This window comes from Phoenix dactylifera, chromosome 5 (assembly GCF_051530095.1).
Source record: "Phoenix dactylifera cultivar Ajwa chromosome 5, Ajwa_hap1_PhDact_Kaust_v1.1, whole genome shotgun sequence".
NCBI classification, from domain to species: Eukaryota; Viridiplantae; Streptophyta; class Magnoliopsida; order Arecales; family Arecaceae; genus Phoenix; species Phoenix dactylifera.
Genome location: NC_143194.1, coordinates 946,698 through 968,105, shown reverse-complemented (window position 1 = coordinate 968,105; position 21,408 = coordinate 946,698). Strand labels below are relative to the sequence as shown.

General features: G+C 38.9%; 2 protein-coding genes across 10 annotated transcripts; both read left to right on the top strand.

Moving 5' to 3' along the window:
* The first annotated feature begins 5,203 nt into the window (after window positions 1-5,203).
* LOC103707211 (ammonium transporter 2 member 5-like) lies at window positions 5,204-7,794 on the top strand. 2 transcript variants are annotated; one of them, XM_008791617.6, is made up of 3 exons: window positions 5,204-5,788; window positions 6,283-6,568; window positions 7,032-7,794. In XM_008791617.6, the coding sequence occupies exons 1-3, from the start codon at window positions 5,228-5,230 to the stop codon at window positions 7,553-7,555; spliced, it is 1,371 nt and encodes a 456-aa protein (XP_008789839.3). In that variant the 5' UTR covers window positions 5,204-5,227; the 3' UTR covers window positions 7,556-7,794. The 2 variants fall into 2 exon arrangements, with proteins under 2 accessions (XP_008789839.3, XP_088579162.1); XM_088723036.2 differs by having other exon boundaries at window positions 6,250-6,568.
* A 2,820-nt stretch (window positions 7,795-10,614) lies between these two features.
* Window positions 10,615-20,312, top strand: LOC103708257 (uncharacterized). Of its 8 annotated transcripts, none has more exons than XM_039129523.2 (10): window positions 10,615-10,736; window positions 13,439-13,696; window positions 13,783-13,987; window positions 17,010-17,100; window positions 17,234-17,379; window positions 18,119-18,362; window positions 18,503-18,607; window positions 18,940-19,122; window positions 19,299-19,503; window positions 19,607-20,312. In XM_039129523.2, exons 2-10 carry the CDS (start codon window positions 13,474-13,476, stop codon window positions 20,092-20,094), a joined length of 1,890 nt encoding a protein of 629 aa, XP_038985451.1. In that variant the 5' UTR covers window positions 10,615-10,736; window positions 13,439-13,473; the 3' UTR covers window positions 20,095-20,312. The 8 variants fall into 8 exon arrangements, with proteins under 8 accessions (XP_038985451.1, XP_038985449.1, XP_088577384.1 ...); XM_039129521.3 differs by lacking the exon at window positions 10,615-10,736 and adding an exon at window positions 11,049-11,257; XM_088721258.2 differs by lacking the exon at window positions 10,615-10,736 and adding an exon at window positions 11,185-11,257 and having other exon boundaries at window positions 13,424-13,696.
* Window positions 20,313-21,408: the final 1,096 nt, after the last annotated feature.

Below are 21,408 nucleotides of genomic sequence, written 5' to 3'. Positions count from 1 at the left end.
CTATACTACACTAGTATGTACTATAGTTTATATACTAGTATATACTATATTATACTAGTATACACAATACTATACTATACTATATTTGCGCTTCTTATTATTTTTCTCAATTTTGGTGCGTAAGGTCATTGTGATTATCTAACTGATGCGAAATGGAAGTATAAATCAGTCACAAATCCCTCTACTCGACCTCAAGCAAAAGTAGAAATCCACTCCACCCTCCCCTCTTCAGCCATTCATGAACTTAAATTGGTCATTCTTCACATGTGCAATGCTTGTGATTGTTTTTTTCCTGTCCACAAGATCATAGTCATCCATGCATTCAATCAATCCCATTTGCATGGAGGTGCCTGTAAATAGCGGGCTCATAAATTCCATATGTTGGTTCTAATTAATCCAACTAAGGGTAGGGGCACCTTTGGGTTGGAGTCATGTTCAATGCTTGTGGTGAAAATGGAAAAAATATCAGTCACCGTGACCTATGCCACATTCTTTCGATAACATGCAAATCTAAAAGAAGAAAACAACAATTGTAGATGAACTGTTGGCCTGCAAATTTGGCTCCACATGTGATGCATCTGATATTATTTCCTACAAAAAGGTTTTGGTAGCATAACTCAAAATATCACTCACATGGCCTCTCTAAATATGTGTTCAATTTTCCCGAGCAAAAAATGTGTGTCTTGATTAGTTGCATTCTTTCTTCATCATCATCATCATCATCATCATCATTTTTTGTGCTAAGCACAGATAATTTTCTAGCTGATAATGAGACATTATAGTTGCAACTGTGAAAGAAAAAGTTATATTTTTGGTGATAAGCCCATAGATTTTTTCCTAGCTGATAATGAGACATTATAGTTGCAAATGTGAAAGAAAAATATGGATGAGTAAATTATGTTTGTTTATGAGAAAATAGTTATTGAGCCTGACTAAAGACATGTTCTTAGACAATGAAAGGGGCTACTTAGGTGTGCAAATGTTAGGAAAGTTGGGCCCTCAGCATGACAACTTTTTGGTAATTCTACAGGGCTCCTTTTTTTCTTTATGGATACTAGCAATTCTCATGTGATTTGGCTTGACAATATAGGTATAACTTGCATGTGCTCGATATCGGCACCCAAAGCATTTTCCAACTAAATTGTCTTGCTCCTCTAATTGGAGATATTATATCCTACACGATATGCACTATATAGTAGTGCACCATGCTAATCACCTTATCTTATTTTTTATAGACCCAATTTATTATGCGCCTATCTCGATGATCACCTAAAAAAAAAGAACAAAGTGATTGGCCTAGTGCATGGCAAGAGGAAATGTGAGGTATTCATCTGGTGGCTTGGAAGGTTGTCTGTCAGCCTCTTAGACATGGAGGTTTGGGGGTTTTGTCACTGTTGGCGCAGCGGGAGGTTTCTAGCAGCACAGCGTGCCGCCAGGTTTTTTCTGGAGCCGGATAGTCTGTAGTGCGCCCTGTTGAGGGTGAAGTACGGTGCCCACTCGATGCGGGAGGAGCTCGAAAATGGGCACCAGTGTTTCTTCATTTGGTGGGTGATCTGTTCTTCTGCCCACTCAGTACTTTTGGCAATCAGGTGGATGGTTGGTGATGGACAGTCCATTGACATTATGGAGGACAGGTGGCTAGCTGGACTACCGCTTTGTAGGATGCCGACGATGGTCGACTCTGCGAGACTGGCTAGACGTAGAGTCAGTGATCTGATGGTCTCTAGCGAGGGCCAATGGGATGAGGTCGTGATCAGGGAGATTTTTGAGACACAGTTAGCGGAGCGGTTACTTGCCACTCCGATCCCTCAGGATGGGCTGGATAGGCAGGTGTGGGTAGCGACTGGGTCAGCCAGGGTGAGGGCAGCTGACATATAGGTATTGATGGGGGGGTGTCGCCCAAGCGTTGTGATGGCAGGTAGATCTGGAGGATGCGGGCTCACCCCCGGGTGGCATGGTTCAGTTGGAAGGTGGTCTGGGATTGCCTGCCGACCAGAAGTATGTTGTCTAGGAGGGGGATTGGGGTTTCTCCGATGTGTGTTGACTGCTCGAATTTGGTGGAGATTATCAGTCGTGTTATTTGAGTGCCCACGGACAGCTCAGGTTTGGAGGAGGGCATCCTTCCTCTTACCGGAGCTTGGTTTTGGTGTGGGGGACTTTTTACGGCGAGTGAGGACTGCTCTACGATCGCCGAGCACTGCAAGTTGGGGTATTGCTGTGGTCTACTTGGCGTATCATATCTGGTTAGACAGGAATGCTAGAGTCTTTGAGGGAAGGAGCGCTCTCCTGAGGTCTGTTGTAGAGCGAGCTCTCCGTCAGGCAGTGGAGATTGTTGAGGTTGCTGAGTCTGACTCATCTGCGATGGCTAGGGACATCTGAGACCCCCTCTCCGCTACCACAGACCCCAGGTTTGTTTTTGTTTCTTGGGAGCCCCCACCCCTTGGCCATCTAAAGGTGAATTTCGATGCGAGTCTGCCCGTCGGTGATGATCGGGCGGGAGTGGCATTTATCATCGGAGATCATGATGCCAGGCTGATTGCAGCAGGAGGTTGTAGCCCTTCGAGGCATCGGTTTTTGGGGCGGAGCTGAGGGCAGCATGGGAGGAGTTTTTCTATGCGAGATATGTTCTGCAAGCCGGTTGTATCATTCTGGAGGGGGACTCAGCCTCCTTGATGGCGCGCCTTAGGGAGGAGGGGCGAGAGGCGGTGGAGTACTCGCTTCTGGGCGACATTTGCCGAATGTTATGGGAGTGCCAGGTTCTCCAGGTCAGGCATGTCTTTCGGAAGGCAAAGCAGGCTGCTGACTAGGTCGCGTTCTTTGCTGCGCATCATTCGGAAGAGTTTTTTTGGACTCAGCAGTCTTCCGTTCCTTTTACTTTGTGTAGCTTGCTTGATTATGATGTAGCTGATTGTACTCATGCTAGAGCTGTGAGCAGCCAATATTATATATGATACTATAATTGTATATATTGTACTATACTAGTATATACAATACTATACTAGTATATACTATACTACACTAGTATGTACTATAGTTTATATACTAGTATATACTATATTATACTAGTATACACAATACTATACTATACTATATTTGCGCTTCTTATTATTTTTCTCAATTTTGGTGCGAAAGGTCATTGTGATTATCTAACTGATGCGAAATGGAAGTATAAATCAGTCACAAATCCCTCTACTCGACCTCAAGCAAAAGTAGAAATCCACTCCACCCTCCCCTCTTCAGCCATTCATGAACTTAAATTGGTCACTCTTCACATGTGCAATGCTTGTGATTGTTTTTTTCCTGTCCACAAGATCATAGTCATCCATGCATTCAATCAATCCCATTTGCATGGAGGTGCCTGTAAATAGCGGGCTCATAAATTCCATATGTTGGTTCTAATTAATCCAACTAAGGGTAGGGGCACCTTTGGGTTGGAGTCATGTTCAATGCTTGTGGTGAAAATGGAAAAATTATCAGTCACCGTGACCTATGCCACATTCTTTCGATAACATGCAAATCTAAAAGAAGAAACAACAATTGTAGATGAACTGTTGGCCTGCAAATTTGGCTCCACATGTGATGCATCTGATATTATTTCCTACAAAAAGGCTTTGGTAGCATAACTCAAAATATCACTCACATGGCCTCTCTAAATATGTGTTCAATTTTCCAGAGCAAAAAATGCGTGTCTTGATTAGTTGCATTCTTTCTTCTTCATCATCATCATCATTTTTTGTGCTAAGCACATAGATAATTTTCTAGCTGAAAATGAGACATTATAGTTGCAACTGTGAAAGAAAAATAGTTATATTTTTGGTGCTAAGCCCATAGATAATTTCCTAGCCGATAATGAGACATTATAGTTGCAAATGTGAAAGAAAAATATGGATGAGTAAATTATGTTTGTTTATGTGAAAATAGTTATTGAGCCTGACTAAAGACATGTTCTTAGACAATAATGAAAGGGGCTACTTAGGTGTGCAAATGTTAGGAAAGTTTGGCCCTCAGCATGACAACTTTTTGGTAATTCTACAGGGCTCCTTTTTTTTCTTTATGGACACTAGCAATTCTCATGTGATTTGGCTTGACCATATATAGGTATAACTCGCTGGTGCTCGGTATCGGCACCCAAAGCATTTTCCAACTAAATTGTCTTGCTCCTCTCATTGGAGATATGATACCCTACACGATATGCACTATATGGTGGTGCACCATGCTAATCACCTTATCTTATTTTTTATAGACCCAATTTATTATGCGCCTATCTCGATGATCGCCTAAAAAAAAGAAACAAAGTGATTGGCCTAGTGCATGGCCACGTTGTTTAGGCCCCCCCCCTCAATGTGATGGTACATAGACATTCACTGCATGTATAATCTATAGTTAACAAAAAACCAAAACTGCAAAGAGAGTGTAACATGCATGCTATGCTCTGGCCTATATATATACTAGAGATTTTTTGACATAAATATTCCGAGCTTACCAAAAAAAGAACAACAAATATTATAAGTTTTAACATAACTTCCAAAAAAAATTTGAGCAACCAACCTGTCCCTGCTCCTCCCTAGAATCCAAAATTAGAATCTCCACGAATCACCTCCTAGTTGTCTCCAACTGGCTTTCTCCTTCTGTTCGGAGCTCTAAATCCCCTTCCATTTGAATTCCTAGTATCGCCAAGCAGCTCAACGCGTCCCCCCAAACAATCTCCAATCTCTATGGCACAATTTGATTGGTGCATTCCAGGCCCGGTTGGAATTTGGGCGACCCATGAGATGCCACATCATTGCCATGCTGGACTTGACATGTGGGGTAGCTCCTTGGGCCGCGTAACCTCTCTCTCTAAATTTCCGAGCGACAAACCCCGTATACGGAAGTTAACAAAATAGTTGCCCTCCTCCCGTGAATCTCCTTAGTTTCCGGAAGACGGCCGCCTGGTGCCAGTTGTCACACGGTTTGGGTCGTATCGTTCGCGCGAAAAAACGGTCGGCTTCTTTCGCGACCCTAACCGTTGGATCGCATCTTACACAGCTTTCAAAGCACTTCAATCTCGTTCCTTCTCTATCTGCACAGCTCGCGATGCGGCTATTGTGTGATCCAACGGTTGATGTCGCGAAAGGAAAGGGAATCATTCCTCCGCATCTTCGATTCTTCTTCTTCTTCTTCTTCTTTTCTCGTCTTGGAGAAGAGAAGGGAAGGCCAAAGAAAGGAAAGCAGAGGAGAATCGAAGATGTCAACCCCCGAGTGGCTGAACTCGGGCGACAACTCATGGCAGCTGGTGGCGGCGACGTTGGTCGGGGTGCAGAGCGTCCCCGGGCTAGTGATCCTCTACGGCAGCATCGTGAAGAAGAAGTGGGCGGTGAACTCGGCGTTCATGGCCCTGTACGCCTTCGCGGCCGTCCTTATCTGCTGGTCCGGCTGGGGCTTCCGCATGGCCTTCGGCGACCTCATGGTCCCCTTCTGGGGCCGCCCCGACCTCGCCGCCCTCGACCGGAAATACCTCGTCGCCCAGGGCTACGCCGGCCTCTACCCCGCCGCCACGCTGGTCTACTTCCAGTTCGTCTTCGCGGCCATCACCTTAATTCTCATCGCCGGTGCCCTGCTCGGCAGGATGAACTTCAAGGCCTGGATGATGTTCGTGCCGCTCTGGCTGACCTTCTCGTATACCATTGGCGCCTTCAGCATCTGGAGCCCCAAAGGCTTCTTGTTCAAGGCTGGTGTCATGGACTTCGCCGGCGGCTACGTCATTCACCTCTCCTCGGGTGTCGCCGGATTTACTGCGGCTTACTGGGTGAGTGCATGCGCATCCTCTTGTTCTTTCTTCATGTTATCATATAGCCTGAACTAGGATTGCATTGCTGGTGTGTTTGTTAATTCGTGACCCGAACCAAAAGAATCAGATTCAGAATGGATTGGAATGGAGATTAGAATTGCCATATTCTCCATTACATTTGAATCGTTGTTAGAATCGGAATGGCCATCTTCTCTAATACATTTGGATCGTGATTGAAATCAAAATTAGACGAGAGAGTCGGGATTAGATTTTGAGGGATTAGAACATGGATTTCTATTACAGAGTCCAACTCCTGCATGAGGAAACTTATAAGAATTAGTAGTCATTTTATAGAGGGAGGGTAAGTATATAGGATTTGGATGATTAGCAAGTGGGGACAAGAAGATGCATGAAACTTTTCCCCCCAACAGATCAGAAGCAAGTAATCATAAGTCATAACATTTTTTCTATATGATTAGCTGAGTATTAACTTATTTTTTAATCTACTGCAGGTTGGGCCCAGAATGGCGAAGGACCGAGAGAGATTTCCACCCAACAACATCCTGCTGACTCTTGCTGGAGCTGGCTTGCTGTGGATGGGATGGACTGGGTTCAATGGCGGGGCTCCCTACGCGGCCAACGTCGACGCATCCGTGGCTGTCGTCAACACTCATGTTTGCACCGCCGCCAGCCTTCTTGTCTGGCTTTGCCTTGACATGCTTTTCTTCACCAAACCGTCGGTCATCGGCGCCGTTCAGGGCATGATCACTGGCCTTGTCTGCATTACCCCAGCTGCAGGTATTCATCTTAGCTCAACAATCCAGGATTTGATGCTCTGAGATCAGGTTTAGTATATTTTGAGCCTAGCAAAGTGCACCATCTAATCTAGTTTTCAATCAAGACTGCAAGGTAAAAAGGCTTCTATGTCATATTGCATGCAGCATTGCATTACTTCTAGAATATATCGTAGAGTTAAGGTTCGCCGTCATTAGCATAATATCGGTACGGTACGAAATTTTTTTGGCGTACCGAGTGTTGGTATGCCATCAGTACTATACCGAATCGGTACAATACGGTATGTTCGGTACTGTTTGGTTCGGATCGGTATGGCGTACCATAGGCAGAGTGCATTCATACTCTCTTTATATTGGTCTTTTGTTGTGATTTTAAATATAAAAACAATAATCTTTTAAAAAATTGAAATAATTTGCATGTGCCAAGCTCTAGTTGTAGCATAAGGAATTTTCTTATTTGTGAACAGGTCTGGTGCAAGGTTGGGCTGCCATTATTATGGGCATTTTGTCAGGAAGCATCCCTTGGTTCACCATGATGGTGCTCCACAAGAAGATCAAATGGCTTAAGAAAGTCGACGACACACTCGCCATATTCCACACGCACGCTATCGCCGGCAGCTTGGGCGGCATCCTCACCGGCATCTTCGCCGATCCCAGCCTAAACCATCTATTCTTTGGTGATGACCCCAGATACATTGGGCTTGCCTACGCTTTCAAGGAAGGCCGGGCTGCGGCGGGCTTTCGCCAAATAGGCGTGCAGCTTGCAGGCATAGCTTTCATCGTAGCCATCAATGTGATCATCACCTCACTGATATGCCTTCTGATCAGGCTCCTGGTGCCTCTTAGGCTCAGTGACGAGGCCATGACGATCGGAGATGATGCCATCCATGGGGAGGATGCATATGCTGTGTGGGGTGATGGGGAGACATACGAGAATTCAATCCATGGAGTTGAGAATAATTCCATTGCCAAAGCTGATGAGATGATATGAGAGCTCTATTTCTATCATGGCCATTAGGCTAATCATGCAGGGGCGGCCCAATGCATTTGAAGACCTAAGGGGAACTCACTAAAAGATACCTTTTTTTTATTTTAATAGTAAAAAAAAATTAGTAAGGGACTATGCAAGTTGTGAACTGCATACTCTCATTGAATATAGAAGGGTTTTTTATGCATTTGTAAAAGTTGGTCGTGAAATTTTTTCAGCTACTAGTTCTTCTAAACCATCTCTAAAATGATCTTGATGTTAATTTTGATTTTTAAGAAAGTCCAAAAATGTATATTGAATTGATTATCCCAAAGAGAATTTTTGGCAGGTTCTTTCTCTAGCAAGATTTTTATCTTTGGAAGCACAAAGCAGAAAGAAGAATGAAAAAAAGAGAACATAAACAAGCATTCTTCGCACATTCAAAAGAGAACCGTGGAATCGAATCACTTCACATTCAAATCACTTTAACTGTAAATGTTTGAATCACTTCAACTATGCATCAGATTACTTTGCTACCAAGTAAACAAATGAAAAGTTGCAACTGAAAGATAGCTTCCTGTTGGAAATTCAAATTATTTGGATGTTTTTTTGGTATAGATTTTTGTTTTTATTCTTTTGATGTTTTAATCCATTCCAGTTTTAAATAAATTCTTCACAATTATTTTTGCCTACTGGAATATTTTAATTTTTCAGTAATTCCAGCTCTATATGGTTTCATAAATTTGATGGCCAAGGTGATATTATTAGTAGGATTGCAGAATTGAAGTATACTTTTGGTGGATCTCTGGATGGTGTCACACCGCTGCTATTCAAAAAAAAAAATGTAAATAAAGATAGAGAGATAAGATTTGTCAAAAATGCAAATAGACATGAAAGTAAAGTTTTTCTGGAAAACAAATATTATTAATAATGTAGCCGGTTTTGGATTTCTTTCTAATCTAAATAGATTAGTAATTGGGTTTGTAAAATATGCTTAAAAAAATAACTATAAAAATATAAAAATATAAATCAATAAAATAAAAGTAAATAAATTTAACATATGAATTTATTAAAATAAAAATAAAGCAAAATGATAAGTATCTTATATGGAGTTGATTTTTTATTTCTTGAATCTAACAATATGCTTAAAGGGAAATTTGAAAAACATAGTTTGAAAAGTCAAATATTGTAGGATTTTAGAATGATATTGAATTGAACTTTCCCCATTTTGATAGGAGAAAAAGTAACTATTAAAGAGGAGGATGGATGGTCAGATGGATCAAATTTGAGTCCTATAATTTTCCTCTCTCTCTCTCTCTCTCTCTCTCTCTCTCTCTCGCCATCGCTACTTCCCAACTACAAGATTATCGTTAGTAGATGACTTGCGGAGAGAGAGTGGGAGAGGATGTGAGCATATTTCCATAATTTGGGCAAATTTGGTGGGATAGAGTGAGATAAATTGGATGGCAAATCTCATCTTTTACTTTTCAAATATATGAGATTGAAACATCAATTAATGAAAGGGCTGAAATCTAGGAAGAGAGAGAGACAGGTTGTTCCAGCTTATCTACCAATAGCAAAGGTATCTATCGGTAACACCAAGAACAAAGGCAGTTTTGATTTTTATTTATCAAATATATAGAATTTGACTAAATTATAATAGAAAACTTAGCCATACTTTTTTTTTCTTCAAATATAAGAATGGACTGAGATGAGTTTCAAATATTACCTGATAGCAGCATCATGGTGTTGCCCTTATATAGCATGCATTATAAAAAGAAAACTTTATCAAACTTATTTCAAATATAAGAGTAGAGACCGTGATGAGGTTCAAATATTATATAGGTGCTATCCTTATGACATCCATTTTAACTTGAGATAGCTTTTGATAAATATCATGTATCTCCTAAATTATAAGCTATCCATCATATATATTCTTTTCATAATTTTTATTTTCTTCTCTTCTATTTAATTATTTAAACAATAAACTTTTATAATAATAAATATATTTTATACAAAAATAAATGAGAATAAAAAAAATATGTGATTCAAAACTAGTTTTTCATTATCCAAAATGGATAGATCATTGCATGTGCAACATATGCCAGCAAGGACTGTGAGAGTCTAAAAGCATGAGGTGTTAACACGGAGAGAAAAGTTTGTAATATTATAATTCTAACAAAATTAATTATATGAATTTGGTAAACATGCTTCTTAGTTTTAATTTCTTGGTAGAGAAAGATACTTTTTATTTTTTCTTCTATATATCCTTATCTTTTGCTCATAAGGCTGAAAATGGGCTCGGGTCGGGCTTTGGGCTCCTGAGAGAATTCAAATTGGATTTGGGCTTAAATGTATAGCCTATTTATTTTTGGGGTCAGGCTCAGGTATGTCATTAGCCTGGCGTGAGCTCGACTCGAGCCTGAGTCTGAAATGGATCCCAGATTCAAGTTCGAATTAATTTATTTTTGTATGTTGTTATTTAGAGAGAATAATAAGAAAGCAAAGAAAAAATTAAAATAGGTTTAACTGATAATAATGTATCATGTATCATTTATTTATGTTATAGGAGAAAACCTAATTTCTAACTAATTTTTACTTATGAAACAATATTATGAAATGTTAAACTTCAATCGGATTCGAGCCGGTCCGATGGTGTTCGAGCTCGGGTCTAGATTATTCAAATTCTTTCGGCCTAAGCCCAATCTGAACCGCGACAAAAAAAATTAGGCTGAGTTCGGGTACAGACCCCACTTTCAGCCCTATTTGCTGAAACAGATTTTTTTTGTTTTTTTCCTTATGGCGAAAATAAAAGACATAATAAGAGAGGGGTCGATTTATCCATGAAAGTTTAGAAGCGGTTACGCGCAATCTACTTCCTTTCTCCATCAACACGAAAATCTCGGGCTATTCCTTCCAATTGGATAATCCTATTTACAACCTAAACTAAAGCATACTAATTTGATAGCGTCCCAATTGGAAGCAGTAAACTTTGACTTGATATCAAACTCTTCATGGATTTATCCTACGTTCGTATTCTTTCCTGTTGGTTATTCATTCAAATCCAATTAGGTAGGATTTCCGTCGCGAAGTTGTGCCGCTATCCGCCCTTTGCCAACCTATACCTTCTCTATATAAATCCATCTCTCCTTCCTTCCTTCATACTCTTCTTCTATTGCTTTCATTGATCCCATATATTAGTAGTGTATGTTTTCTACTCTTCCTTCCTTTCGTTCTTTCTTTTATTTTTTTGTACTGCTTTAGTTTGTCAATGTTTGTTAATAGAACTTGCATTGTTCTCTTGCCTCGCATCTCCCTTTTAGTGGATGCTTGAATTCAAAAACTTTAGGAATTTGTTGGGATTGCACTTTCAATCTTTCTTTCTTTTTGCTGAGAGGAGAAAAAGTTTTAGTGCTTTCCAGTTTGCAAACAGAAAGTTGGGAAACGACCATTCGGAGTTTTATCTTCTAATCTGACAAGTTTGGTAGTAATGAATTGTGTGCAGAGTTTTCGACGCCGTGATGGAACTGAATTTGGTTTCTAGTACTTTTTCTGTTTGGCAACAAACAACTTTTTAACAAATATTTCTTATCTGGTTTGCGGTCCACCTTATGAACTGTTACATGTTATATAATCCCACAAGGGCTAACTTTTCTTTTACTGCAGCTCTTCCTCTCCACTTTCTCAATTGCTTCTTTGTAAGCCTAATGCATTCGTAGTTTGTGGGTATGTAACCATTAGGGTCCACTAAAAGCAGGCTTTTTGCTGTTTTTATGGTTTCGAGTGTTCATGCTTTTATCTACACGCCTTTCTTTACAATATCTTGGCAAACTTGCAGTTCTAATATTAGTAGTGGTTTTATTTTTTAGAGAAAGGGAGGGGGACCCTAAGAAGGGGTTCACCAGTATTGACATTACTTTTTTGGCGAAATAGAGGAACCTGCAATTATTTTCTTTATTTTCTTTCCTTTTTTTTATTCACACCGAGATGCAAATTATTTCTTTGGGAGGAAAAAATAAAAGATTCTGATTATTATTTGGTTATATGTGTGCTTTTCTGATTAACATAGTGATTGGACATTCTCTAGATTATGTTTTGTTTGTTGATGATGTGTATTGGGGTGAAATTATACGCATGAATTACAACTCAAATCATATACAACAAAATGCAGGATGTGATATTTAATCCAGTGTTCGCTTCCTTGGTTCCTACTAAAAACTGAATACACCATGCTCTTGCTAGCACATAAATTATCAACTCATGACACCTATTATTTGGCATCTTATTGTCAACATATATTACATCTCCAAAGAATAGATGATAGGTCTAATTTTTTGCCAAATGTTTGTGGCTCTGTATCGTTATTTTTATTAAATTTTTTTGAAATAATTCTTGGGCATCCACCTCACATTTCATTGGTCATGAAATGAGGAACAAGGTAGGCAAGGAGCCCCAGGGAAAACCAGAAAGTCCCACAAGAGACTCAACAAGAAGCCCCTTATCAGATCTCCATGTGCTTATCCATTTTTAAGTTCATGTGAAAGTAACTAGTCTTCTGTGTCATATGAACTCTAGTGCACTTGGTGTGTAGGTGGTGTGAGCATGGGCTTGGGTGTGGGTGTGTTCTGTATCTGTGTCTGCATCCCTGCTGATGTTATTCATTTATATGTTACTTCTTTTAATTATATAATCAATAGATGTCTTACTGTCTTCATGATTTCGAGCAGTTGTTCTGTTGTTCATATGTTTTCTAACATAAAATTATGTACCATAAAACAGGTTCTGGTGAAGTCACAACAAATAGTGATGCTGTCTTTTCTATTCGCTAAAACCCTTTTCTTTCTTTCTTTTTCTTTTTTTGTTTGAACAATATGGTGTTAAAGTATCATCTAAAAGTTTAAATCCTGGACCTCCTGAAAGGGCAGTCCCCTAGAAGAGGGATGCCAGCCAGCTGAGTTAACACTTACAGGTTGCAAAAACCCTTCTCAACAAGTTCTTTGGAAGCAAACAAGATGCTTACATACACATATGAGAGAGAGAGACAGAGAGAACAAAGATGTTAATCTTTGTCTGGCTGAGAAAGCGAGAGAGAACAAAGATGTTAATCTTTGTCTGGCTGTATGACTTATGTAGCAGTGAGGTACTTGTCATAGGTTATAACTTATAAGTTGTTTGTTAATTGGTGGAGGAATGACATCATTATCATGGCTCCTAAAATTGACTATAGGTCAAATTATTGGAAGGCAAATGATGTTCACAATCCCAAGACTCTTCAGACCTGTTATTTTCATTGATTTCTAACAATCACCTTTTGTTGAAGGAAGATCTTCCTTTAATTTTAGATAGTTTTTAGCTCCATGCTGATCTTGTACATCTGACATCAACTTGTTCCCCTTACCTGAGGCCATGGATATCAAAAGTTATCATTCAGTTCTTCAACAAATTCATTTTTTACTGATGTTCTTTTTCCAATCTTTGTTGGTGATTATATTCATTTTCACTTCTTTTGTTTCCTAGTATCTTAACTGCTTCTCACCCTTTTTCAAAGATCTCTTTTATTGGTAGATTCTGCTTAGGCTATGCTTCATATCTTCTTCATCTTTTATTTTTTTTTATTTGGGTTTGGAGGGGAGAGGGGGGGTTGTGGGGTTGTTACCTGATTCTAGATCCTCAGGATCAGTGTTCTTTTCAAGTCATAGGAGGAAATAATCAAGTAGGTAGATATCATATTAACATGACAATGCTTCTTTGAATAGCAGATGGTGGATGTATTACTTATAGTAAAATTGCTAGCTTCATGTACTTTTTACCATGCATATTCTAAAATCTTTGATTAATATATAGACTCTACTCATAAATTTGTTCTTTCCAAATTGGCTTTCCTTACTTAAGGATTCCTCCTTTCAGAACTGTAAACAAATAGCTGAAGATTCCATTATTGTATGATGGCAAGTTCCCGGTGTCATCTATTCATTCTTCTATTCATATGTTTCTCGGTGGCAATGGGAGGATCAGATTATTTGAAGTATAAGGACCCTAAGCAACCACTGAATGTTCGTATCAATGATTTATTAAGCCGGATGACTCTTGCCGAGAAGATTGGGCAAATGTCACAAATTGCAAGGGAAAATGCTTCATATGATGTCATAAAGAATTATTCTATAGGTACATATTTCAGTCTCCATTAAATTCAGAATAAGTAAAACATGGAAAAATATAGTTGTTGTTGTTAAGCTAAATATGTGTTGCAGGTAGTGTACTCAGTGGAGGAGGAAGTGTGCCTGCACCTAAGGCTTCTGCTGAGACATGGATGAATATGATAACTGTGATGCAGAAGGCAGCTCTGTCTACACGTCTGGGAATTCCAATGATTTATGGCATCGATGCTGTTCATGGCCACAATAATGCCTACAATGCCACCATTTTCCCACACAATATTGGGCTTGGAGCTGCGAGGTTAGTATATTGTAGTTTAGAGACCAAATAGTTTGTTGTTATGGGAATCATTTCTTGTGTCGCACTTAACGCTGCCTGATGAATCTACTAATATTTCTAGGAAATTGATATATCATGGTGAACATAACAGTCTATTTTAACAGTGAGTACATTTTTTTAAAGGAATAAATTAAATTGGCAAACAAGTAAAAAATAAACAATAAGTAGGGAAAGAAATTTAGAAGCAGACTGGTAGTGGAGTCAAATCTACAACATTGTCCTTGTAGATTGAGACTGTTGGTGCAGAGGATTTATGCCTCTCTTCTACTCCTGATGCACAACCTTAATTTGCCATAGACCACCGTCCCTGCACAAGCAAAGGAAGTTGAAGGTTTTGAACTGACAGCCTCTAGTCACCAAGAATCCAGAACTGACAAATTACGAAATCCAATGTAGAAACCATTTTTCTTAATCATTATAACATACAACAAACATACAGTCCCCAGATAAATGTTAGAAGCAATTAATCCAACATGGAACTGCCCTCTCTTCATTTTGTCTTCACAGGCCCTTTTTGTGGTTACCAACAGGCGGAGCAAACAGATGCAATTCTAAGGAAAAACATCCATCCACAGATAAGTATTTCAAAACAAGTTTACCATTGACTTTAAAAGGCCAAAATCCAAAAGAAACATCTGTTAGCTTAAAGAGCAAGTGGCTTGCAGAAACCAGATGCATCTTTGGTTTAAAACTTTCATGAATAATGAAAGAAGGATCAACAATTAGTTGGCAAACTTTAAACTAAATAAATATGATAAGACATGTGTTGGGAACTTTATTTCCAACTTTCAAGTCATAAAACTTTGTGTCGATAAAAAAGAAATTCTAATGCTATTTAAATTCTAACATACAATAAAATTCTCAGGGGACTGATCTGTTGATGAAATCACTTCTTCTCTATCATGAACATATATGATATGAATTGATTAATGTCAGTTTTGTATATCATTTCTTGCAGTGTAACTCAATTATTTGTTCCCCAGCATGTCTCTGAATTACTGCTATTTTACTTTGGTTGTAAAGAGTTTGTGCTATTCTGGTTCTTGTTAGAAGGGCTTCTGCTGATACCATTCTTTCATCATTTGAACCTGCATAATTTAGTCAGAAGAATAGAAATGCAATTCTATATCCCACCTGTTATGTCAGGGTCTTGTCTCTTGATTTTATTTTTAAATTTCCAAAGAAGAACGGGGCACTGATGAACCATCAAGAGGAAAAAGGTTTCTTATAGGAAAACAATATTCCACAATATTTACAATAAGTAGAACATTTAATAGAGGTCCCCACAAAAGAAGAAAACAACTAAAAGAGGTAGTACTTAAGCTGTTTAACTTACTCTTTGGGTATGGTTAGAAAAATATTCTGAATAAGGAGATCAAAGAGTCAACCCTCATATTCGAGGTCTATTTTTTCCAATTATATCTTTCAGAAACCTCTGTGGTGAAGTGTGCTTGCCGTTAAGACTTGACTGGAAAATTATTGAAGCGGAATCTTGATTAAGCTACAAGACCTAACAAGTCTTCACATATGAGAAGGAAAACACAAGCAACAGTACACTTTTCTATTTTTTCCTTTTTTATTGAGGTTAACAAGAAATATTACTAACATCTCTTTTCTTCATTAGAATCACAAAGTATAAATTCGACTGTCTAACAAATGTTTGTACTTTACATAATCAAACAAATAGATCTGATTTTTCTTTTCCCCCTTTAATGGCAAAACACAAAAAATATTGTGTTCAACGAGAATGTCAAATTAGCAGATAATAGATATGATACTACCATAAAGTTTCCCTCAAAAAAAAAGAAAAAGATAGTACCATAAACTAGAAGGCATGCAAAAATTAATTAGCTGTCACTTCAAATACTTACTAGAAGCCATAATTGTGAGAGAAACTTGAATATGAAGAGCATTTTAACCCTTTTCAATCTAATTATTTCAGCCCAAATTTCTTATCTTATTTCAGACTATAAAATGCAGCCAAGGTGAAAAATATATAAGACTGCCTGTTCCTTTCGCATGCAAATGAAAAATAAAAATGTAAGGTCTTGCAGACCTGAATGAGGTGAAGGTTAATACTCATGGGTTTCTCAGAGAAAAAAGAAAAGAAAAGAAAAAATAAAAAACCTAAGGTGGTTCATAGGAGGAGGCTTGCAGGTTTACTTTCCATGTCAATTGCCCAGTGATTTGTCATTTAACTATGACTAGTCTATGCACAAGGTTGACACAGTGGCAGTTCACTTAATATCCTGCATGCACACATATGGCAGCAGATATCAGGAGGTATTCCAATAGACTGTAGGAGTGACATCATTGTTGATTTCTGAACCAATTCGGCCAAAGACTGAAAAATCAGCTATATCTTTTTATATGCTTCATGAGCGCCATTAAATATTGGATTAGTGTTAAAACTATTCACAAATCACAATCAGCACAACATTCTAGAATCGGGCTGTCTCCTAAAAATATCAGCTCAATGTGCTATAGATGGCCCTATCCAGACTGGGTTGAAAAGTTTTTGTTCACATTAAACAGACATCCTTCTAACATTCTAGTTTTTTCTAACTGTTCCACTATCATATCTAAATATTATGGCATTATAAATGCGAAAGATCTTAACATTAGCATTTCTTATTCGTCAATGTCAAACTTTCTCATAGTTGTATGGCTTCATCTAGCATATATTGATAGAGCCAAATTTGTCATTTTCTTTGTTGTTCAATTTAAAGCCCTTCTTGGGTCCTAAATCTTAGATACAGAAAACAACTTTGTAGTAAACTAGTGTCCTTTGAGCCTAAATGGCTTCTTATGTTTGCTATTTTTAACAAAAGTTTCAGGACACCCTAAAAATGATGAATCAAATGAATATATTTGTTCATTATTGAAAAATAATTTCTTCTCATATCTATTTTTGTAAACAAAGATTCTTAGTATATCCATAGTGTTCTGTCTTAATTCTGATATAAAATTCCTTTTCTTTTAGGGATCCAGCGCTTGTGAAGAAAATTGGTGCAGCTACTGCTCTTGAAGTTAGAGCAACAGGCATTCCTTATGCTTTTGCTCCATGTGTCGCGGTAAAGTTTAAAATAAAAGAAAATTCAGTTTCTGTGAATTTTATGTTTTATGCAATAGATAAATTCTGTTAGAAACATCTCTTGCAACAAAATAGTAAAATATCTTTTTTATTCTTTGCATGATCTTCTTTAGGTCTGTAGAGATCCGCGATGGGGTCGTTGTTATGAGAGCTACAGTGAAGATCCGAAGGTCGTCGAGGAAATGACAGAGATAATTCCTGGCTTACAAGGAGATATTCCAGCAAATTCTCGAAAAGGAGTTCCATTTGTAGCGGGACAGTAAGATTTTTCCACCAATATCATCTTCAATAAAATTACATTAATTTATAGAATTTACTTTATTGCTATGCAGTCTCTTAGGTTTATCTATTTTGGAATCGATGTCATAATATTGTACGACAGTGGAGGTAGCTTAGTGATCGCTGAACCGACTCAGGCTGGGCGGTTCGTCTCGTACCTTATCGAACCGATGCCAAGTCAGAATGATTCTCGGTCTCCAACTGCTGCAAGCCCCAAACCCTATTCGGCAGACCTTGCCTCCAAGACCACTATCTTGAAATTGAACTCTGAAGTTGTAGTTCTTGGTGGTAGTGGACTCACAAATCCAGAATCAAATCAATGTCAGTCAATTACTTTATAAACCATAAGGATTGTTTCCGGCCACCATGAGTTCCCAAAGGACATAAGCACTCTTGGGTGGGATGGGCCATCATTTGCCAGGTCTTTGAGTGCCCGTCGTACCACATGGTTGGTGGTCTGAGTTTCTTTCCCTTGTGGTTCTAGAGGCTAACTTAAGCTCTCTCTCCCTCCCTCCCTCTCTCTCTCTCCTCTATCTTGTCTCTATAATCTATATGCCTGTGTGGAATAAAATTAAAGGGAACATAATGTAATTTATGCAGGAAATCTTCCTTAAGTTCTCAGCACACTATGCGATGAAGTGCTATCTTATAATAAAGCAGGTTATAGTTGTTCTATATGATGCATCTGGTATCATTAATTCTGCTTCTATCTTCTATAGGAGGAATGTTGCTGCATGTGCCAAACACTATGTTGGTGATGGAGGAACATATATGGGCATTAATGAGAACAACACCATCATTAGTCCTCACGGTTTGTTTAGTATCCACATGCCTCCTTACTACGATGCTATCATCAAAGGTATCTCTACAGTGATGGTTTCCTATTCAAGCTGGAATGGAGAAAAAATGCATGCCAACCATTACCTAGTGACTAAGTTCCTCAAAGGCCTGCTACATTTCAGGGTTAGTGGATTGTCTTACTTCCCATATCCCCAACAAATGAAGTTATCATTTCTTGGTCTTCTTGATGTCGATGTCTAATTTATTCTCAATAATACACTGATGCTGCTTTTTTTCCTCTTTCCTTTGTGTTGAAATGATAGGGTTTTGTGATCACCGATTGGGAGGGACTAGACAGGATCACCAGTCCTCCACATGCAAATTACTCCTACTCGATCCAGGCTGGAATTAGTGCCGGCATTGACATGGTCAGTATCACTCTTTTATATGACCTTTTTTGAGGGAAGCTCTTTTAGATGATCTTAAGATCATTGGGTGCTGCAGTATTCATGAGTTTTGCTAGGAGAGTAGAACAGATTGTATCTATCAATCTCCGCCTACTTTTGAATGCTACAAGCTAAGGTAGTTTTAGAGATCAAATATGAGACAAGAAAATCATAAGTAGCTTCTACTAAGTGATCCAGTGAGAACTTGGTCAAGTGCTTTTAAGGGATGCAACAAAACTATTACAGCAGTAAACCTTGGATAATTCTGACCTCTTTATGTTTTCTTTTGTCGTCTATTATCCTTCTTCTTACAGGTAATGATTCCTTATGCTTTCAAAGAGTTCAGGGATGACCTGACCTACCAAGTTCAGAACAACATCATCCCCATGAGTCGAATCGACGATGCTGTTAGAAGGATCCTTCGGGTCAAGTTCACCATGGGTTTGTTTGAGAACCCCTTCCCTGATCCTAGCTTAGCCGATCAGCTTGGGAAAAAGGTTCATCACAATCTCCTGCTGCCTACTCACTCTTCTTCTTTTTTTTTTCCTACTAACAAGAATTAGCAGCAATGCCAACATTGCAGATGTCTAATTAGTATATACAGAACACTGTATAGATTGACGTAGCCAAACTAATGTTGTTTAGTGACTAAAACTGCTGAATTTTTCGATAGGAGCACCGCGAGCTTGCGAGGGAAGCCGTGAGGAAATCACTTGTGCTGTTGAAGAATGGAAAGTCCGGCGACAGTCCAATGCTGCCACTTCCTAAGAAGACACAGAAAATCCTGATTGCTGGAAGCCATGCTGATAACCTTGGCTATCAGTGTGGAGGGTGGACAATCAGTTGGCAGGGACTTAGTGGGAACAATCTCACAACCGGTAAAAGCTTAATAAACATTTGAAGTTCACTTCCTCTCTGGATGCATTGCATAATGCCAAGGCTCTCAAATTCTGAACATAATGAATTAATGCATTTTGACAGGAACCACAATCCTCAATGCTATTCAGTCCACTGTTGATGCAGAAACTGAGGTCATCTACTCTGAGAACCCTGACAGTGAGTTGATCTCAAGTAACAAGTTTTCATATGCTATTGTTGTGGTTGGAGAACATCCATATGCAGAAACAGATGGTGACAATTTGAACCTCACAATACCTGACCCTGGCTCAAAGGTGATCCAAAATGTTTGCAGCAGCATCAAATGTGTTGTCATACTGATCTCCGGGCGGCCGCTCGTCGTCGAACCATATATCGACGAAATGGATGCATTTGTGGCTGCATGGCTTCCTGGAACTGAAGGCCAGGGTGTGGCTGATGTTCTCTTTGGTGACTATGGGTTCTCCGGCAAGCTCCCCCGGACGTGGTTCAGGTCTGTGGATCAGCTCCCAATGAACGTGGGCGACCCGCATTACGACCCACTCTTCCCATTTGGATTTGGGCTTACAACAGAGCCAGTGCATGCAAACTAGAAATCTCTTTTGCCATGGAGCAGCAAATATTGAAGACAAGTTAGTTGTTAGTTTAGAGGCTGTCAGCAGAGTTCTGCCAAATTGAGGACTTTTATAGAAAAAATAATAAAGGAATTGCAGTACTACCTATCTTTAAATGATTAAGGCCACCATTTTTATGTTTTTGCTCAAGAAGGTAAATAAATGGGATATGATGCAAAGATAGTTTGTGAATGTTTATGATTCTGAATTGGGGTGGAAATTTATAATTTGAGCCGTCACCCCAACCTGCAACAAACCTGCTTCAAACAGATTCAGGTTTGCGGTAAATATGTTCAGGTCATAAATAAGTCAACCAACCAACTTGAGACCTATTTATTAAATGAGTCATTTTTAAATTTGGACTTTTGATGTTTGAAACCATTTTGACTTATTTAATAAGTAGGCTGGATTATAACCTTAATTGTTTAGCCTATTTTGAAATGTATGTAATCTATTTTTTTCTCGTTTAATCTAATCTGCTTAATCTATTTAACTCATTTAAATCTACTGAGCCTGTCTAATCTAACTTGACCCATTTAATAAATAATTTATATGGATTGGATCAGATTATCTATTTATAAATAGGTCAAGCTTAAGTTTAGATTTTTGACATATTTAATGAATAAGTTAGATTTATGTTGACAAAGTTTTGACCGACTAACATCCAATTTGACGCATATGCAGCCCAACCCTACCCATTCGCCGCCTGTAACTCGGAACTTACGTGCTCTGTCATTTCATGTAATCCAATAATTTAGGTAAGAATGTACATTGTGCTGATCTTCAATTAGACCTGCACTCCCATCAATCTTGAAGGAGAAACACACCTAAGATGCTACCTCACACGTCCTCTGGCTGTTGTTGCCTTGACCACTAGACCCTTACACGTAGAATAGCAGCACATTGGCCCAGCCAATGCCAAACATTGTCTTGTGAATCTGAAATCATTCCACTTAATCCAATAATTTAATTTAAAAATATTTTAAAATGAGGCTTCATTCTAACAAAATTTGGTAGGACCCTGTATCCCAATCTAGAGCATAAAAAATAAATTAAGTAAATAAATAAATTTGTTATCCGCGGTAGTCGGAACAACATGAAGCCTATCGTTGACATGGACAGCATGTTATTATATAATCCATGGATAGATTTCCTGCCGTTTTGAAGCCTTGGTTTGAAGAACGTGGAATGCTTAATTTTATATCACCCAGATCCGCCAAGTCTCGCCGGCACGTAGCATCACATTGATTGGAGCTGCGCGCCGGCGGAAGAGCCGGGTCTCATCAAAAGTGT